This window comes from Centruroides sculpturatus, unplaced genomic scaffold (genome assembly GCF_000671375.1).
Source record: "Centruroides sculpturatus isolate CEXI.00-Female unplaced genomic scaffold, Cexi_2.0 scaffold303, whole genome shotgun sequence".
Lineage (NCBI taxonomy): Eukaryota > Metazoa > Arthropoda > Arachnida > Scorpiones > Buthidae > Centruroides > Centruroides sculpturatus.
Genome location: NW_019384613.1, coordinates 348,620 through 369,257, shown reverse-complemented (window position 1 = coordinate 369,257; position 20,638 = coordinate 348,620). Strand labels below are relative to the sequence as shown.

Sequence of the window (20,638 nt, the reverse complement as noted above, 5' to 3'; positions counted from 1 at the left end):
CCCCTTTTCCAAATTTTAATATCAACTCAAAATAATTTAAAAAGACAAATTACAATAAAATGGTTTATTATCCAACTATCAGAAATTTCACAACATGCCAAGGAAGAGAGAAAGGAGCAATTAAATAATTAAAATTGTAAAGGATTAAAAATATATATATAAAAACGGGGACTATCGCACTTCTGACAATTGCTGCAAGTATGTGGGCTAAATTTGGAGAATCTGTGCTTCTCGCATGGACAACTGTATGTGACCAGCTCATGCGTCGGAAAACCTTCTGATTTATTCGTGTATGCACCAGACGGAAAAACAAAAAATATCGTGTATCCACAAGCACTCCAATAAATAAATAGAATTGAAATGACACTTTGAAATGTTTTCCTGATGGAAATGAATAATAATAATAAGTTTCAATAAAAATGATAAAATGTAAATTGAATTTTATCATAACGAGTTTGCTTGAATTTTGTTTCTTCTGAGATTGCAGCAATGCACGATGGGTAAGCTAGTAATTAATATATATATATTTGTGTTCTTAATATTATTTAATTTGCTCATTATTTTAATATATTAGATTTTGTCAAAATTTAGAATAACATTCAATGACAAATTTGAAAAATGACTTTTTGGTTAATTTTTATTTTAGTTAATTTTTGAAATGGCTTGTTGAGTTTTAAAAATAGTTATTAAATTCAAACATAAATCAGAATTTTTTTTTTTATAAATTTAATATTATCATTATTTTCTTCAGAACATTTTGAGAACAAATATATATTAACCAAATATTTACATAACCATCAAATAATTACTTACTACTGTTTTTATTTACAAGGATATTATTATTATTTTTTTTTTAGTTTTTTTTTGAGAACATTTAATTGAAATTTTTAATTATGCTTGTGAAATATTCAGTTTTAAGTTTGACATTTTTAAACAATGCAAGTGTATCAGTTTCTATTACAATATATTTACATTTTCAATGCCATTCTATTTCCATTGTATGTTTTGATTGTTATTTCTAATAAATTTTCCTCAGCTATATATAGCAAAAACAGTAGAAATAATTCAATATTATATTTTTAATTATGTATAAATGTATAATATATGTGAATGTAAAAGACAACTATACAATCAGTTGAAGTTATAAAGAATCTAAAAAACACTTTATTCAACAGTAAGCATTTTTGGAAATAACCTATTTCAACTTAAAATTTTTAAACAAATACAGTAATAATAATAATAATAATACAGATACATACTGACATATTTATTTAATTTTTGTTTTGTTTTGGTTGCTATGCCTTTACTCTGGTCTGGCATAGTACACAGCAATCAGTGTCAACCGAGTATAACCCACTACACCCAAGATAATAATAATAATAAAGAAAAACAATATGAACATTCAAGTTTATGTAAATTGAATGTAAATCAGTAACAAAATACCATGAGAACAATTTTAAATTTAATGTCCTTGCACACACAGCAAAATCACATTATGGAATATAAACAAAAAACAAATGCCAATATAGTTATAATTTAAATTTCCATGCATGCTTGATGTATGTAAAAGTTGTTATAATATCATGCTTAAATTATATAAAATTACTATACAAGTACAAAGTTACATTAAATTTTAAATTGTATTAATAATTAAATTTAAGATGATGGCCTAGCCATTTACTTTAGTGCAAATTACTTTGGATATAATTCATAATTGGTTAAGATATAGTCTGAAATAATCAGGATATATCTTAATTTGATTAAAATTATTATATTTTGAATGAGATTAAATTGAAATCAAAATACTTGATTCATAAAATATTTTGAGTTGTTTAAATAAAAACTCAAATTTTGCTTTACAATTTAATATTTATAAGTATAAAGCTTAATAAATAAATTAATGATTAATACATGGGCTGATCAAAAATATCTGGGACACAATTTTTTATACTGAAACTACTAATAGTAGTATTGTGGTAACTATGGAGGATATTTGACTATATCTCCTGATGCCACATGCCAGAGCAGCAAGTGGTAGTGCAATTCAGTTGTCAGTGAAGTGAGTTGAGCTACAATGCAAATTTATGTTTCCCTCTGTTGTGTCATGAAATGGATGAGTTGAAGGACTAATGTGTTTGCATTAAATTTTATCAGATGACCATTGAAATGTATGAAATGCCACAACAAGCATTTAGAGAAATGGTATTCGGTCAGTCCAAGGCATTTGAATGATATTCCTGTTTTCAATTTATAATTATCTGCACACAGATCATACATCATGGCACAAATCAATAAGACTGTTGATTGCAGTCTGTCTACAGAACTGTTCTACAGTGCCTTTTGAGATGCAGTTCATCAGAAACTCCTCATAAATAGTTTTCCAGAAACTGGCTTCTGTATGATGACAATGCACTGTGCCATGCAGCCCTAAGTGTTATAGAATTTAGGCTGAGTGCATCATTATAGATTTTCACCATCTTGTTCACCAGATTTGGCTCCCTGCAACTTCTTCCTCTTTCTCAGGCTTAAAAGTAACCTGAAGAAACAATATCAAGGTATCACAGAGATATAACTGAACATGATAGCTATGGAACATTACTATTGAGGTCTATCATACATGCATGGATAAGTAGAAGAATAACTACAATCATTGCACACAGTCTGAAGGGTCATACTTGAAGGAGATAACTTGCTTCCAATAACTGGTAATTACTTTATTTTCTACAATAAATTCTGTCTTGGATATTTTTGATCAACTCTTGTATAATATTACTTTCATAATGTATAACTCTTGTATAGCATTACTTTCATAATCTAGTATGCATGCTTTACAGCTAATAAATTTGATGTTAATAATAGTAATTTGTCTATATTAATGTTGAAAAATAAAATGAAGTAAAACTTAATTTATTAAAATACTTTTGCTTTTTAGGGTCCAACAAGAGGTCGAATGTCACCTTTACCAAATACAATGACAAGAACGGAGAGTATTGGAAGTTTAACAAATGATTTTAAAACAACATCAATGCCAGTAGGTTCTTCAAGAGGGCCTTCCCCATTAACAATTGGGATATCAGATACAATTCCTCTTGCAGTTGCCTTCCAAGAAGTTGTTCATGCATATTTTAGAGGAGCAGATGAATCTAAGTAAGTTTATTTTAATATAAGAAACTTTGATAACTTACACAATTATTGTTATTGTTTCATATTTAAACTGTGATGATGTCAAGCATTTTGTATTTTACATTGTTTGTAGTTATTACAATTAGTGATAGGTGGTATGATTGGCATTATCAGATTGACAGCATATTTGTTACTTCAGTTTCAGCTTTCAGGAGGCATATGCTATTCAGTTATAAATATGTTAACTTTTTAACATATTATTTTTATATATTTTACAAATAAAAAAAATAATAATTTCTTACTATAGATATGCCTAAACATATTACTGGTTTTCAAATAGTATATAAAATTTTTTGTACATAATCTTAAAAAGATTATTATTATATATATTATTTCTAAAACAGTAATTTATTAACCACAATTAATTAAAATTTTATTCTTTATTATAACATGATAGATATAATCTTATTGACAAATACTATTTTTACATTATTTGCAAACTATTTTAATTTTGTGGCCTCTATTTGAAAGACATATAGAACAATATTTTGTTTTTGTTCTTGCATTGGCAATGATCCAGCAAATTCTGTGAGATAAGCCAGGGGCACAAAGTTGTTAGAACTTGTGTATCACTTAATTGGCACAAGATCATAAGATCCGATCTCTACGTCAGAGGATGGCTTTAAAAGTGTTAAAAAGGATCTAGATTGTGAAATCAAGATCCACATCAGGATGTTGACACCAGTTAAGGAAATTTAAAATATGTGCCCTAACTCGCGTTTACATCTAATTATAAATCTGTGACGTTCGAGTGACAACATCTGAATAAATTATAGGAGGGTTAACCATTGCATGAGTTGGAGTGCATAATGAATAAGTGAGATCATTGTTAACAAATAAACAATAAATTTAATAGGACGAATCGAATAAATGGATAAATACAATAATATACAAATGATCAATAAAAATACAACTATTATGAGAATGCAAATAAATGGAATTATTATCGATATATCGGAGAAGCTATATACCTTAGAGACTAAACCGTAATTCTACCTATCTTGCAGAGAGAGTTTACAATATTTCTAGCGATTTATACTACCTTAACAATACTTTTCTTTGTTCATAAATGTTATATACTTATGAGAAGGATCTTCTAACGAAACCAATAGTTTTGTTGAACAGGGCATAGTGTGGCCAATTTGAACTGTTAAACTTGCATGGTGAATTCTCTTCCAGGAACTGCACTTTCTGTGGTAATTACTTCTTATGGAGAACTGCCTGGATTAGCAGAAAAAATCCCTTTTTATAGCGGCTTCTTCAGGCGGCCAAGTAACATGTGCAAAGGCCGCATCTGAATCATCTCACAAGTCGGCCGTAGAAAGGAAGTTCAACTTCCCTTCATGAGGAAGTGATCTACAGCAGTTTCCTTTCTTTTTAAAATTTTTCTCTCAATAATTTTATACAATAAAATATTTTTATAATTTTATAATAATTAAAAATAAACGATCCCACAAATCTCACAATTCTATAAAATATTTGATTCTTTCCCAATTCTTTCACATGATGTAGGATTTGCAATTTTGCATTTGTGGTAGTACTAATTGTTTTGCCAAATCTTTCGGAAAAAAATAACTCGGAAAAACTAGAACAGAGTTCAATGTAATAATAAAAACCAATAACACTTTCAAATATACACTCAATGCACTTGTCAAAATCTTGAAATAAAATGAATGTTTTAAATACAGCCGCATTTATATAGTTACTCATAATGCAGATACTGATAAGTAAGACTGACTTCTCATCACATTTGGACAGGAATGTACAAATGTGGAGAAAAATACTTAGGTCAGTTAAAAATTTCATATCTTTGCAAAAAGTATCTATTAATTGTGCTGTCTTGTATATCTGAATTCAAATTTTTTTATAATTCTTTTAGGCTATTTTCTTTAGAGATATACTGTATTTTTGTGGAATGATTGTCATGCCGCATAAAAACAGGAGACCAGCATGTCGGTTAAACTGCAAGTAAAATATAAAATTAATCAGATCTAATAAAACTAGTTGTTAGTTAAACATTAAAGAAAACATTCTTCTGAGAACACTAAAATAACAACATTGTAATTTGACTGACTTAAAATCAGGAAGAGTTTTCCTTTACAAGACAATAAAACAATTAACGACTTATTGACGACAGTGATGGTGGTGATGGTAGAATAGTAGTAGGTCAGTCAGTGTGGGCTATGCTGACTACCTACCCTGACCTTAAAAATAACACCTTCCTCTCAAATTTCACACAAAGCAAATGTTAATTGGTGTAAGCTGAATTAATTTACAGGGAGTTTCTTAAATTTAATATGTTTATTTTTGCATTTTTGAATCAAATGACAATAAAATACACATGAAAAAAAGCACTTTTGGAATTCTACGAGTTTTTTACATCATTAGAAAGAAGACAAAATGCAGAAATTAAACATATACAGTAACCATAGTTCTTGATGTAATTCTGACAGTTTTACAGTTTTAGAATAAAAACTCATTCTTTTTCAATATGTCCTCTAGAGAAGGATGTATAACCTCATTTAAACTGGCATGCATGTTTTACCATACGAAAATATGATTTCATGGTCTCCCCAGATAGACTGGTATACCAGTCATTCTGCAAAAATACAGTATAAACATTGCTCCACTGTATTGGATATTATAAATTATGAAAGAAAATCAAAATCTGGAAGGAATAAAAATATTGTTTTAATAAACATTAAGTTATCTAAAGATGGAAGTTATAATGAAATATGATAAAGAAAATTTAAGATGTATTCTTAATTAAACTAGTTATAAACTATTAATTATTCTTAATTAAGCTATTTATAAACCCAAGTAATTATTTTATTTCAGATGCCAGTTACGACTGATGGGAGATATGAAAGTATCATTTCCAGCAGGTATTGTGCAAGTATTAGCAAATAACCCATCACCAGCCATTCTTTCTTTCAAAGTAACCAAAGCTAGTAGATTGGAAAACATTCTTCCAAATAAACAGTTAATAGTTCAGTAAGTTTTAACATTACAATTACTTCATACAAATTATATGCAATGTATGTATTGTGTATTAAAAACTTTACATCTTTAAAGGGATCCAATAAAGAGTTCATTCAATCATTATGTATATGATTTTAACATGCCTGCATTAACATCTTTACTCAGGAAACAGTATGAACAAACACCATCAGCATCTTATTTTAATATTGACATTTTAAAATATCATGTAAGTAAAATTTTTCATTGAATTAACACTATTTTAATTATTTATATATAACTATTGTTACTTAGATCAAATCAGGACCTGGTGCAACCAGCACTCCTTTACATCTTGTTGCATATTGGAAATGTGAACAGTCAATGACCGATATCAGAATAGATTATAAATATCATCCAGCTGCTTTAGCCTCTCCGGCTTCTATCACAAATATACATATTATTGTACCTGTAGATGGAGGTGTGACAGATATGCAGTCAAAACCTCTAGGAAACTGGTAAATTATTATTTGTTTTTTTTAATGAATTTGGTTTAAAAGTTAACAGAATAATTTTAAATAATACAATTTAAAATTTCAGGAATAATGAAACAAGCAGAGCTTCTTGGAAAATTCCAGAGCTTTCTAATCATTCGGAAGAAGGGGGATTGGGGTCCCTGCGGGCCAGGTTTGACCTCTCATCCGGACCTTCAATACCGAGTATTCTTGCTGCCCAATTTATTTGTCAGGGAACATCACTCTCTGGAGCTGAATTTGAATTAATAGGAACTGGTTATCGTTTATCTCTAGTCAAAAAACAAGTGATTGCTGGTAAATGAATTTTTTAAAAATTTCGATTTTTTTGTTAATGATTTCAATATTTCTTCTCTTTTGATACTTAATCTGCTTAAGTATAATAATTGCAAGGCAAACTTTACATCTTTATTTAATTCTTCTGAAATAGCAAAGATTGTAATAGAATATCAGAAGCTCATTAGGACTTAGATTAATTGTGTTAGTTTATGATTATTGATTGTAATTGCTAATAATGACAATTTCAATATTCATAAAACATGCAATAACTGAAAACATAAATTTTTGTCATTACATTACAACATATACTGGTCCACTGTAAAGTAAGCAGATTTGAGGTATGTATTAAGTTAGCTATATTAACATGTTGACTGCTAAATAAGAATTAAATACTCAGAAATTCTGTTACTGGATATTAGCTGAGTTATCTCAAAAACCAGTCCTGTTCTTAGTGCTAGAAATGAAGTATATTCATAGCAAATAGAAGTAAATAATAATAATAAAATAAAAAAAATTTATGTACTGTAATTTTGGACAGATAACACGAGTTATCTGTGTTTGAAAGATAATTTGAAAGGGAATACAGTTTATGTGATAGAGTGGGTTATATTCAATTTTAAATTACAGTTATGAGTTAAAGTTGATGAGTTGATTCACAACACAACTGACCAGTGGCAGGTAACCAACCAACCCACCAGACTGACAATTATATATCCACACATTCATGAGAAATGACAGCAAGTGTTTAACTATACTCCTTATAGTCCCCATTGTTTTACAACCCTTGACCTATTTCAATGAATTAAGATTTAATTTTTTAATAAATACATACACAGTAGAGCATCGATTATCCAACCTCCAATCAACCGTCACATCAGTTAACTGACCATTCTAGTCGGCAAATTCAAATGTCCGCTAGTGATGTGGCGCTACAATATTTGGCTATGTCTTGGCTACTTTAATAGTATTTTTGTGTGTTTTAGCTGGCAACATGGCTCAACCATGAAAGGGAGCCAGTATGTAAACGAGGCTTAATTTTCTAATTTTTAATGATACAATAGCTACGATTATTATTTTAAAAAAATTTTTGTTAGGCTTAACATCGATGAAAATTCAACGCGAAGTAGGTTAATAGCAATATACTAATATAATATACTATACTAATAATGTATTTTTTCATATTTTTCGGTTATCCGTTTTTTCAGTTATCCGACCAACCCCAGTCCCCCAATTGAGTCAGATAATCGATGCTCTACTGTAATTAGGATGTAGTCTTTGTATTGTGCAAGTATTAACAATTACTTGCACAATACTCAAATCTCTATTATTCTTTAGTCTAATACAAAATGCAAGAAGTTTATTTTATTATTATTATTGGACAAAGTCATAAAATAAAAACAATAAGTTGTATTTATTTAATTTACATAATTGGAACAGTTCTTAAACACCTGCAATTGAATTATGGAGGTAGCTAGTAAGTTGAGTACACAGATGAATTTGATATTTCAGAGAGATTTCTTAGTAGCCACTTCCCTATTAAATATAGTATCATATATACATGTGTGTGTGTGTGGAAGATATTCTTCAAATGCATGTTAGTGAAGACAGTACACAAGTACAACTAATAATTTAGTATAGTGACACACACTGTGTGTGTGTGTGTGTGTGTGTGTGTGTGTGTCACTACACTAAATTATTGCCTTTGCTAATGCACACTCAGATTGAAAGTTATGTAATATTTTAAATTTTATACAAATATTAGTTAATAATTAGCCCTTAAGTCCAAACCCGAGATATCTAGGGCAAATTACATAGCGTTACATAAAATCGGTCCTTAAGGCCATTTTTGAAATTTTTTAATTTTTGGAATGGTTTTTGTATCCAAATTTTTTGCCCGTGCGAAAAAATTTTATCGCGATTTTAATTTACCTTTAATGACGCATGCTTCACGCTTAATTGCTTTTTAATAGTTTTTTAATGGGAGTTTGATATCAAATTTTATTCATCGTTCTAAAGTTGTAGTGCACTGATTTTCCTTCGGTAAAGTTATTTAAAGCTAGTTTCTGATGTCAAAAACGACCTCTGATAGTTTTTTAATTTTTTTAATTAATAGATTTTATTATATATAAGTTTAATTAAGTCGGGGGGGTCGGAAATCTCAATAAAAATTTTAATTTTTTAAAAATATTTAAAAGTATAGGTCTAGTTAGTATTCACCCTACTATAAACCCATCGTCTCCCGAGACGTCTATGAGAATGTCCCGCCGGGAAATATGACACCAGCTGTTCTCAGTCATCCAGCTGTGTAAACAATGACTCATCAATGTCAAATTTCACAGAAAGACGAGACAAAGGAAAATAAAATTTGAAGCTTTTTCTTCAAAATTAATGCATTTCTTTCGTTTTTTTTCAGTTTTAAGTATTTTTTATATTTAATTACATTAATATCAAAAATTGCTTGAGGCTTAAGGAGTTAATTAATGTAAAATGAATTTCTACATTGCCTTTTTGTTCTGTTTTTTAAACTCTATAATGTCATCTTTAGTTTTGATTTTGTTAATTATTATTCTGAATAAAATTTAACTCAAAAATTGTTGTAATTATTATAAATATTTATTTGGATTCCTGAGGTAAGCATTCATAGTCTTTAATTGATGAGAAGAAATTTAGTTTGGGATGAAAACTAGGATATCATCAGCTTACAGTTCACATTAAAAATATTGTATTTGATCAGTCTTTTAAAATTAACTAAAGATTGAATAATTTTAGAATTTCCAGCAAATAGATCCTTTTTACAAAAAGGTTCTGTTTGCTGAAAAAAGCAGCCATTAGCCTTGACTACAAGAGTAATATGCAACAAAAAATGCTTAAATATTGATAAATACAAAATTGGGCATTAAGATGTTTGGAAAAACAACATCTTAATGCCCAATTTTGTATTCATCATAACATAAAAATCAACATAAAAATTTCCTTTTTGTACACATTTCTCTTATTTTCTTTTAATTCTTGATATCACAAATACAAGCATTCATATTAATGCTTGTATTTGTGACAAACTAAAATTTCATTATCTTTTTTATTTAAGTACCATTATTTGTTTGTTTGTTATGATTAAAATATAATTATTTTTTAATATTTCTTTACAGGAAAATATTTGTGTGAAGCAGATCAAAGTAACTTTGCATGACAACAGTTTTCATAGTCTTTACAGATTACTTCTAAAGGGCAATAGCTAGTAGTTATCCAATTTTATCTGAGGAACATTTAATTCAGCTTGATTTAAAAAAATCCAATATTAGGTTTGTTAGATGGACAATATTTTTATGCCATCTGCAAAAAAGAAAAAAATAATAATAGTACAAGATCATTAGGAAGCGACCGACCCCCGACTAAATGGAGACCTGGCCAAGCACAATGAAGTGGCTTTGCTTTCATCTTTACAACTACTGCCATACACATATGTGATGAACTTAATGTGAGAATTTTCCTAAAGAAAATCACAGAAATGAATTTTTATTTTGACATATTCACATTGTGAGAATTTTTGATATTTTGTTTCTTAATGATATAACATTTATTTGTAATTCAAGCAGACTAAAAAAAGTAACAATTGCATTAATGAAACATCTAGATATTTTGACAAAATATGTTGCAAGTGTTCTTAAAAAATCAATCATTCAAGAAGTTTGTGCATAACATCAAGTGCCTCCTATTATATATTTTAGTATATTCATTATATTCTGTTATAAAATATATCTCACATGAAAAGTTTTTCTATGTTAATGTAAATGGCTATCAGGTCTCCAGAATTTTTAACAAGAATGTAATTATTTCAAATCATCTGTATGTCTTGTATATACATATATGCACATACATACATATACATAAATATATATATACATGCAAACACATATGCTCTTATTTGTGCATGTGTGTATATGTACGTACATATATGTGTATATTTTATATATATACATATGTATATGTATATATATATATAATATTTTTGAAAATTGAAATATCATACTCTAATATATTCATTATAAAAGCATTATCAAGTTGTAAAATTTGAAATTACATTAGCACAATCATTCCCCAAGAAAAATGCTTTTAGGAAAATTGAAATATATTATTAAAAAATGTTACGGGTGAAAAAAGAGCAGTTTGTATGGTATAACCAAACAAACAGAACAGTTTGTTAATGATTGGGTTCTTCCCCGAGCTATGTATGTAAAGAAAAGAAGTAAATCAGATAGGGCCTTGGGAGTATTTAGCAATTATATTGCAACTTTGAAAAAAGAAAAAGATCTATTGAAAAGTCTTCTGGCTTTTATCATTTAAGCCTAATAGATAATTAATGTATAAAGTCTGTTTATTATTCACATCTGTAATCTGAAATTTATTTTTATCAGTCTTATATCCAAAAAAAGCAGAGTTCTGTACAGATTTTAAAAAAATGCTCGTATTTATATCATCAGTTATCTAGATTTTTGTACTTCAAAGCAACCAGTGGGTCCATAAACATCTTTACAAAATGATGTATAGTTAATGTAATAACTTTAAAAAATGTCAAAAATAATTGTATTTGCTAGACAAAAGAAAATGTTGATCATTTTATTAAATGCAAAATTCCATAAATTTAAATTTCTCTTGAGTGGATATAGTATTTGTTCCAGTTGAATTGATGTTATTATTTGTAAAATTATTTTTGTTGATTTATTATATATAAAAATAAATAATTCTTATATAAAAATTTTATGTAATTTTTATTTTAAATTGTCTTTGTGTGAATAATTCAGTTTTTGATTTATTTCAGTCAAGAATTTCATATTACATGGATTGACTCATAAGATGTCTATTATAATGGTGAACTTAATGGAAATTTATTTTGGTTAATAGAATTTATCATCAAATTTTTTTTATAGCAAATAGGACTATTTTCTGTGATAACTACAATTATTTTTACTTTTTGGTGTAATAATTGTAATTAATTAATTATGTTAAGTTTGTCAGATACAAACCATAGCTCAAATTTATATATATTAAGTCAAATATCTGGATTATCTATAGCTTAAAACAGGGGTGGTGAACCATTTTGAGCCCGCATGCCATACTTAGCTTTAAAGATGTTTATGCGTGCCAAAGTTTTAAACTTTGAATTAAATGAATTAAACAAAAATGCTTTAATTAGAATAAATGAAACAATGATTGAAGAAGACAAATGATAAATCAAAATAGTATGATACGTTACGTGCCAGATGATTTCTCCTTACGTGCCACTTTGGGCACACATGCTATAGGTTCGCCACCCCTGGCTTAAAATAATGAATAAATAATCAGACTGGTGTAATATTAAGTCTTTCTTATACTCAATGAATCAAAAATATATATTTTCTTTAAACTTTAGAGAATAATTTCTAAATTTAATTACCGTGAGAATATACTACTAAACTAGCAGTCGTAATATCCAGCGCTGTGGAGTCGTGTAAAAATCTACTGACTCTGACTTCGACTTTTCCTTACCATCCAACTCCAACCAGGGGCGGACTTGTTACCAAAAGAGACCCAGAAATTCTGATGTCATCACGTGACCTCAGAATAAAAGATTCAATAAATAGAGTTCTAATAAAGATAGAATGTCTTTTAGCTTTGGAATATAGTTTTATTTCAAAGCTAAAAGACTTCTCTAAGTAATAGGCCTATATAAATATGTATTCGATAATTTTTACTTTTCTGGCTGTTATATATAACAGAGGAAAAGTGTAGCGCTTGGTCAAAAAATGACCCTCCCAAACTTTTATATTTTTGGACTCAAGACACCTTGAAATTTTGAGATATGCAAAAGATTTGAGGTTTTTTTCTATATGTGTGAATGTTAGACTGTGTGGGGGGCATGATTTTGTTCACCATGTTTGAAGCCTAATAATTTCTGTGGTCAGAATCGGAGTCAGATGGTTTAACACAGGAGTAGGTTATTAAGCATCAAAGTGGTTGAACTAAATCATGTCCCCATATACATTCTAACATCTCAGGTGAGAACATCTTAACGGGTTTTACTGTACTATTATAAAATGGCAAAAAAGCTTGTTTTGAGGAAAGAGACGCGTTTTATTTTATTTTTTTAAATTTTGAACACTAATAACAAGTAAAATATTCATTAAGAGATATGACATGACCCTTTTATGTCTTCACCCTGTCAACCTTTAATTAAGAAACAACATTTAATAGTATTAATGCCCCTTTATACACGAGCTACAGTGCCACATTTCATTTCTTAAACTGTACCCATTCTGAGATATTGTTTAATATCTTAGAACAGAAAATAAATAAATTAAACAAATTAAATGCCAACATATACTCTCGCATGAATTTTTCCCCTTTTATTGACTTTTTTGAGAGGTTCGGGAGGTCTCCAAACATGTAGATTTGCAAAAAAAAACTTGGAGGGTCAAATTTGACACGATTCCAATACTTTTCTGTTTTATATACATAACAAGTTGGTAAGTAAAAAGGAGTCGGAGTCAGCGGATTTTTTGCCGACTCCAACTCTGGCTAAAACACCAAAACTCCACAACTCTGACTCTGACTCCACAGCCCTGGTAATATCTATTAATTACAGTTCATCTTTTCATAAATTATATTTAAATGGATAAAAATTTTATTGCAACTCATACAATTCTAATTTCTACAAATAAATAAATTAATGCAGCCTGAAGTAATACAGAAGATGAGCATCCTCATCTTCTGTATCGTTTTAAGCTACATTTTAATTCAAACTGTTTTTAAACAGTCAACAATACTGTAAAATGAATTCATTAAATAAATGTGTGTGAAAGTCCAACAATATGAAATTTTATTAAACTTAAATACACTATATGGTTTTAAATTAAAACCATATAGTGTATTTAAGTTTAATATGGTTTTAAATTAAAACCATGTTAATTCATTTATGAACAAATATTCATAGGTACACCTATTAAAGTAGAAACATTTTTATTAAAAACGGGCAGCAGACAGCATTGAAATATTTAGCACATCACATTGTGCATGTGACCTATGGGCCAGTATGTTGTGTACTCCTGAAATAAATCCACTAATTATGTATGCTCAATCCATGTTTATCTGTGTATTTGGAACAATATTATTATTATTATTAATATGAAATTTATTATTAGTAGTCATCTTGTTATATGAGTAATATTAGAACCTTTAAGCCATGTTATTTGTAATCCTAATAATCTATAAAAAAAACATTTATAAATTTGACATTGTTTAGAAGTGAACAAATTGTTTGCTAATTTTTTTATTGTTTATTTGGCTAATATAGAAATATCAAAATTTTCATGGGCTGTTAAGGATTATTCACATTAATTTGAATTCAGAGATGAGTATTCTATTCGGAATAGTTAAAAGATATTGATCCAGACAAATAAGATATAGAAGACATATCAGGAAATTTGGAGTTCATTTTTTAAATGAAATTTATAAATGAATATAATATTATGCGATATGCTTCTTGTCTAGTCTTATGTTCAAATATACGAGTGCTGAGATGGCTTTTTCTTTTCCGCTAGACTTATTACACCATCAATGAAACGGAGGACAAACTTTAGAAAGACTTTTTATTTATTTGAGTATGCATTTCGGATAATTATATAATTATCCGAAATGCATTCTTAGCGCTCGTATATTTGAATATAATATTACTAAACATTCTCTACTTTTTAAAAAATGACTTAAATAATTTAATAGTTATAAAGTAAAATAGTAAAAGGAAGATTTTCCAATAAAGGTAAGTGCATATTAGGCTGGCAGGTGGATGGAAAGGACAAGGTCACAGAGGGGAAATCAATCTTGAATTCTGAAGGATGCACTTTCCACCCTCCTTTCCCAAACCAACAAGGTAACTAACCTAGCTTCCCAATTGTCAAAACCTCCTGGTCCCTATTCAGTAACAGAAATTTTTTTTTTTTTTTTTTTTGAGAGGGTACATTATTCCAAGAGTTCCAAGTAACTAACAAACTTTTTCTATTACACATATTGAAGACATTTATTGTAATTATCCAGATACTTTAAGTCACCTAAAGAACTATTAGTGTAGTCATTAGATATTGATGTGTTTTTTCTGCAATGTCAAGAAATTGTTTATGACAAATAAACACTTTCTTGACATTGCAGAAAAAACATATCAATATCTAATGACTACACTAATAGTTCTTTAGGTGACTTAAAAATTGTTTATTTGCCATAAACAATTTTTCAGCAGTTTCTTGAATTTATTTATGACAAATAAATAAATTCTACATTGAAATGATTGTCCTACTGTTGATTAATTTATACAATCAAACTGATAAGATGACAAAAACCACATTTAATTGGTTTCAAAATAAACTTCAATAGATATTTATGCCATAAGTTTTTTTTTTATTCTGCTCTATGGGTACAAACTCTGGGTGTCTATATATCATATGTTGGATACCATTCCTCAGTAAAATATAGTACCCAACATTTGAGAGTCAAATCATCTTCAAAGATTATGGAAATCCTACCTGGATTAACTTTGTCCTCCAGAATAGTGGATTATACCTTTACTGTTGCAGCTATCTGGCATATATATGCAGTTTTGAATTTGACTGTTAAAAATTATAGCACAGTTTATCCAACTTTGATTTTGAAGGTTTCATAGAAGAAACAAGATAAAAGGATTCATATTATACTTTTTAAATGGATTGACAAATCTGAGCATTAAGTAGATGGGAATAGGTAATTTAGATAGCTTCCCAGCTGGCAAGTTAAGTTGACTAATATGTCTGACTGCTACTCTGGAGGACTCAGATTCAAGTTAAAGGGACCATCCATTAATTGTGTGTACAGTATGAGGCACTCCTCATACTACATTGCATGTGGGTTTCAAAATTTATATCATTGTACTGTACATGACAGAGAGAGAGGGGCTCAAAAGTTGCTCAACAATTCACACAGTGGATTTCCTGTTCCCAACTCAGCTCCTCAGAAATTCATATCAGGTCAAATTTGGGGATTCAGGATAAATACCCGAATTTGACCTGATATGAATTTCTGAATTTCTTTTTTAGGCTAGATCAAACCTACAATACACTTTTATATGAGGTTCATTGTGGATTAGTGCACATGGAGTGTAAAGAGTTTTAAAAACTATTATTTATGATCTAATATAATTTATACAAAAATAACTGTTATTTTTGTATAAATTATATTAGATCATAATTTATAAGCTATAAGTTATATACTATATAATTTAATATAGAATTCAAAAGTTTGATATTGCAAAAATGCTGGTCAGTTGGCTGAGGTGTCTAAAGTGCTAGCCTCCTGTTCTACTAGAGTAGGGATTGAATATGGGAGGTTAAAAAACTTCAAGGAATTTTTTAGATTGTAGTCTATGCCAGATATGTCTGATCCCATCCCTCACCATTGGGCCACCCTCATTGTGTGTTTGGCCAATCTATGATTGGCATGAAAAAAGATTATTGCTCGCAGGACAAAGTCAAAAAATAAAAAAACCAAGAAAATAACATCACTTCATGTTATCGAATATTATGAGGAGTCCATTGCCCGGTGGAAACAGCTTCAGTTCAAATTAGTGCTGAATCTGCAGCACCCGTTTAAATGATTGTAATCAAAATAATCACTAACGAACAAAATATTAAAAAATTAATGAATATTTTCTATAAACCTTTCAGCTGTTTTTAATAACGTTATTTCTAATAAATTATGGCGTTAATTTGTTAGAAATTAGTTTGCAAAATCAATCTTGAAAGATCGATTTTGCAAACTAATTTTTATTGGTTAAAATATTGTTAATTTGATATCTTAAAATTGCCGAATTATTTAAATTTAAGTCGTTTTATTAAATAAAAATATATTTGCCATGCAATTCTCGTTATAGTTAGGCAGAAAATTATCTTCTAGTTCCTGTATTATATTCAGTTAAAGTTTCACATATTAGGCCAGTTTTTTAAAATAATTCGTCGAACATCGTTGAAACATTCACACGCCACAAAACTTACCAGAGTTTTAATGTCAGCCATTTTGGTCTTTGCATTTAGCATCCAAAGAGTTTGAAAGTACTTTCATCGATCGCTCGTACAATTAAAGGTAAACTCGTCATTCGTTTACCGAGCGTAACCTCCGAAAAAACGCACTTTTCACCAATAGAAAATAGTAAGCATACAGCTGGCGATGTACAGGCTCAGATTATTACACTCGTTGACGAAAAAAGTTGCGCACAAAGAAGAAGGCGTTGAAATCGAATGAAACTTAGTAGTATGAACGTAGTGATGATGGTTATAAATAAATTACAATATTACAGTAAATAGACAATTCTAGTTAAACAAAGGTATGGTTCAAAGGAACTAGCACCTTAGAACCTTCTCTTGCCTGAATACGTTCGATACGATCGGGACAAGGAGGCTCATGCTCTAGCAAAGAGATATCTTATGCTATCTGCGACTGATTTGACACAAATGTTGCAACTGCGTTCCAGATCCCTCACACTCATAGATTCCAAGTTGGCACTCCATTTGGTCTAACGAATGCTCAGTGCGTGACAAATCTGGAGACCAAGCAGGCCAATGTAGTGGAGTCATTCCTGAAAAAGTAGCTGTGCGTTTCTGATCATTAGCTTGATGAAAAATGGCTGTTTGCAGTCTTGCCATGAAAGGCAACACGAGAGAACTTTCCTGAATGTACGCCTGTACCGCGACGTCACGCATACATACGACTACTAGAAGTGAAGGCTTTCCATACCAGTTCACCAACAGTGGGAGCAATATACCATTCAATAGTGAAGGTGGGATTGAAGCGCTCACAAACTCCAGGTCCTCTAACAAGATAGTCGTCCTAGTTCTGTTTGGAAACCAAATAGAACTAGGTTTGACGCTTACGATGATACACTTGCCAGTCCAAAGCAGCCCTTACTTCTCTGTCATTTTTGATACTTAATACGTTTCAAATGGTTCCGTCTCAAATATCTTTTTCATTTTATTTATTTTAATTACATATGGAATGAATTGCTAATGGAAACTAGCTATTATTTATAGTGTCGGGCTGCAATTTTATAGTGCATCACAATGCAGGGCTGCAATTTTTCGTCACACTTCTCTCAATTTTAGTGGTATCTTGCCCCTGTGCATCATACTTTTCCTGTTAACAATAGAGTTATGCCGGTTATCTCTGTTTTTCGACTTTTCTCTCATCACGGATTATTTACATGGACCAGTAATTAAATTTGCGAGTATGAATTACGCTTACATGTGCTTATCTAGAGTCACTATACGTACGTACAGTAACTCTATATTACTATTTAAATGTCATCCGTAATCAACTACGCCAGCGTCAGTAAGATCAAATATTTTTCTGTAGATCGGTGAAATTTTTTCGCGGACCGGCGGTTGAAAAATACTGATCTAATTAACTTCGTTCAAGAGAGAATTTTTGAATTGAAATAACGTGACTTTCAGTTTGCATCGGAAGTTCGTATATACAGTAGTTAATCGGGGTCTCCTGCCCCTTAGCCATCCGTATCTGGTCTCGCCTTTCATCTAGCTAACTCCGCTCTCGAGACGAAGGAAGGAAGGACAGACAGACGCCATTGGGAATTTATAAGTCTGCAATTTTTGAAAATTTCTGTCCAATAAAACAAAAGATAAAACGAGGAAAAAACGGAATGTCTGAAATTTGTCCCTTTTAATTTAAATTGCATGAGTTAACGACATGTTTTTAGCAGTAACAAGCGGAATAGAAGTGGTTTGGATTATGAAATGTTTTTATTTTCGCTTTAGCAATTTTCTGCAGATTACATGCAGGGATTTTCAGTACGTGCGATAGTTTTACTCCAAAATAATAATATTAATTTAATTAATAACTTTAAGCGCCCCCACTAGAGAGGTGCGTTCCATAGTCTGAAAACCATTGTAAATTTTAAGCCTCTGAACCAAGAAGTTTTAGGATTAAGAAAAAGTATATAGTAAAATTGGAATAATTTTACTATATACTTTTTCTTTTACTATATACTATTTACTATATACTATCGCATCAAAACTAGCAGTTTTGATGCGATAAATTTTGCAAGTGTTTGAACTTTAAACAAGATGGCGATAGACGATAACAGCGGTTATCTACCTATGTTGACATCTCAAATATGTCATAAAATAAATCTGACGAAACCTAATAAATAAAGCGACTTTCGAAGTCTCTGCATAATTAATAGAAAATTAATAAATTCAATATAAAATTTGCCTATCCGTTCGGATAATATATATATTTCTGACGTCAATTTGACGTCATTTTTAAAATTGTTAATTATAAAATTGAAAAGATGACGTCAACTTGACGTAAAAATCTGCGTTAANAGTAGAGCATCGATTATCCAACCTCCAATCAACCGTCACATCAGTTAACTGACCATTCTAGTCGGCAAATTCAAATGTCCGCTAGTGATGTGGCGCTACAATATTTGGCTATGTCTTGGCTACTTTAATAGTATTTTTGTGTGTTTTAGCTGGCAACATGGCTCAACCATGAAAGGGAGCCAGTATGTAAACGAGGCTTAATTTTCTAATTTTTAATGATACAATAGCTACGATTATTATTTTAAAAAAATTTTTGTTAGGCTTAACATCGATGAAAATTCAACGCGAAGTAGGTTAATAGCAATATACTAATATAATATACTATACTAATAATGTATTTTTTCATATTTTTCGGTTATCCGTTTTTTCAGTTATCCGACCAACCCCAGTCCCCCAATTGAGTCAGATAATCGATGCTCTACTGTAATTAGGATGTAGTCTTTGTATTGTGCAAGTATTAACAATTACTTGCACAATACTCAAATCTCTATTATTCTTTAGTCTAATACAAAATGCAAGAAGTTTATTTTATTATTATTATTGGACAAAGTCATAAAATAAAAACAATAAGTTGTATTTATTTAATTTACATAATTGGAACAGTTCTTAAACACCTGCAATTGAATTATGGAGGTAGCTAGTAAGTTGAGTACACAGATGAATTTGATATTTCAGAGAGATTTCTTAGTAGCCACTTCCCTATTAAATATAGTATCATATATACATGTGTGTGTGTGTGGAAGATATTCTTCAAATGCATGTTAGTGAAGACAGTACACAAGTACAACTAATAATTTAGTATAGTGACACACACTGTGTGTGTGTGTGTGTGTGTGTGTGTGTCACTACACTAAATTATTGCCTTTGCTAATGCACACTCAGATTGAAAGTTATGTAATATTTTAAATTTTATACAAATATTAGTTAATAATTAGCCCTTAAGCCCAAACCCGAGATATCTAGGGCAAATTACATAGCGTTACATAAAATCGGTCCTTAAGGCCATTTTTGAAATTTTTTAATTTTTGGAATGGTTTTTGTATCCAAATTTTTTGCCCGTGCGAAAAAATTTTATCGCGATTTTAATTTACCTTTAATGACGCATGCTTCACGCTTAATTGCTTTTTAATAGTTTTTTAATGGGAGTTTGATATCAAATTTTATTCATCGTTCTAAAGTTGTAGTGCACTGATTTTCCTTCGGTAAAGTTATTTAAAGCTAGTTTCTGATGTCAAAAACGACCTCTGATAGTTTTTTAATTTTTTTAATTAATAGATTTTATTATATATA

The 20,638-nt window shown here is 29.7% G+C and overlaps 1 protein-coding gene across 5 annotated transcripts in view; it reads left to right on the top strand.

Annotated features, from left to right (window-relative positions):
- Positions 1-11,657, top strand: part of LOC111625297 (F-BAR domain only protein 2-like) — an 84,788-nt gene extending 73,131 nt beyond the window's left edge. For 3 of the 5 annotated variants that reach the window (XM_023368416.1, XM_023368418.1, XM_023368417.1), the window contains 6 exons: positions 2,933-3,147; positions 6,022-6,177; positions 6,259-6,391; positions 6,457-6,659; positions 6,742-6,971; positions 10,103-11,657. In XM_023368416.1, the coding sequence (XP_023224184.1) occupies positions 2,933-3,147; positions 6,022-6,177; positions 6,259-6,391; positions 6,457-6,659; positions 6,742-6,971; positions 10,103-10,143 (978 nt within the window). In that variant the 3' untranslated portion in view covers positions 10,144-11,657. The remainder of the gene's footprint in view (positions 1-2,932; positions 3,148-6,021; positions 6,178-6,258; positions 6,392-6,456; positions 6,660-6,741; positions 6,972-10,102) is intronic. The other 2 variants (XM_023368419.1, XM_023368420.1) reach the window with 1 other exon arrangement.
- The last annotated feature ends 8,981 nt before the right edge of the window (positions 11,658-20,638 follow it).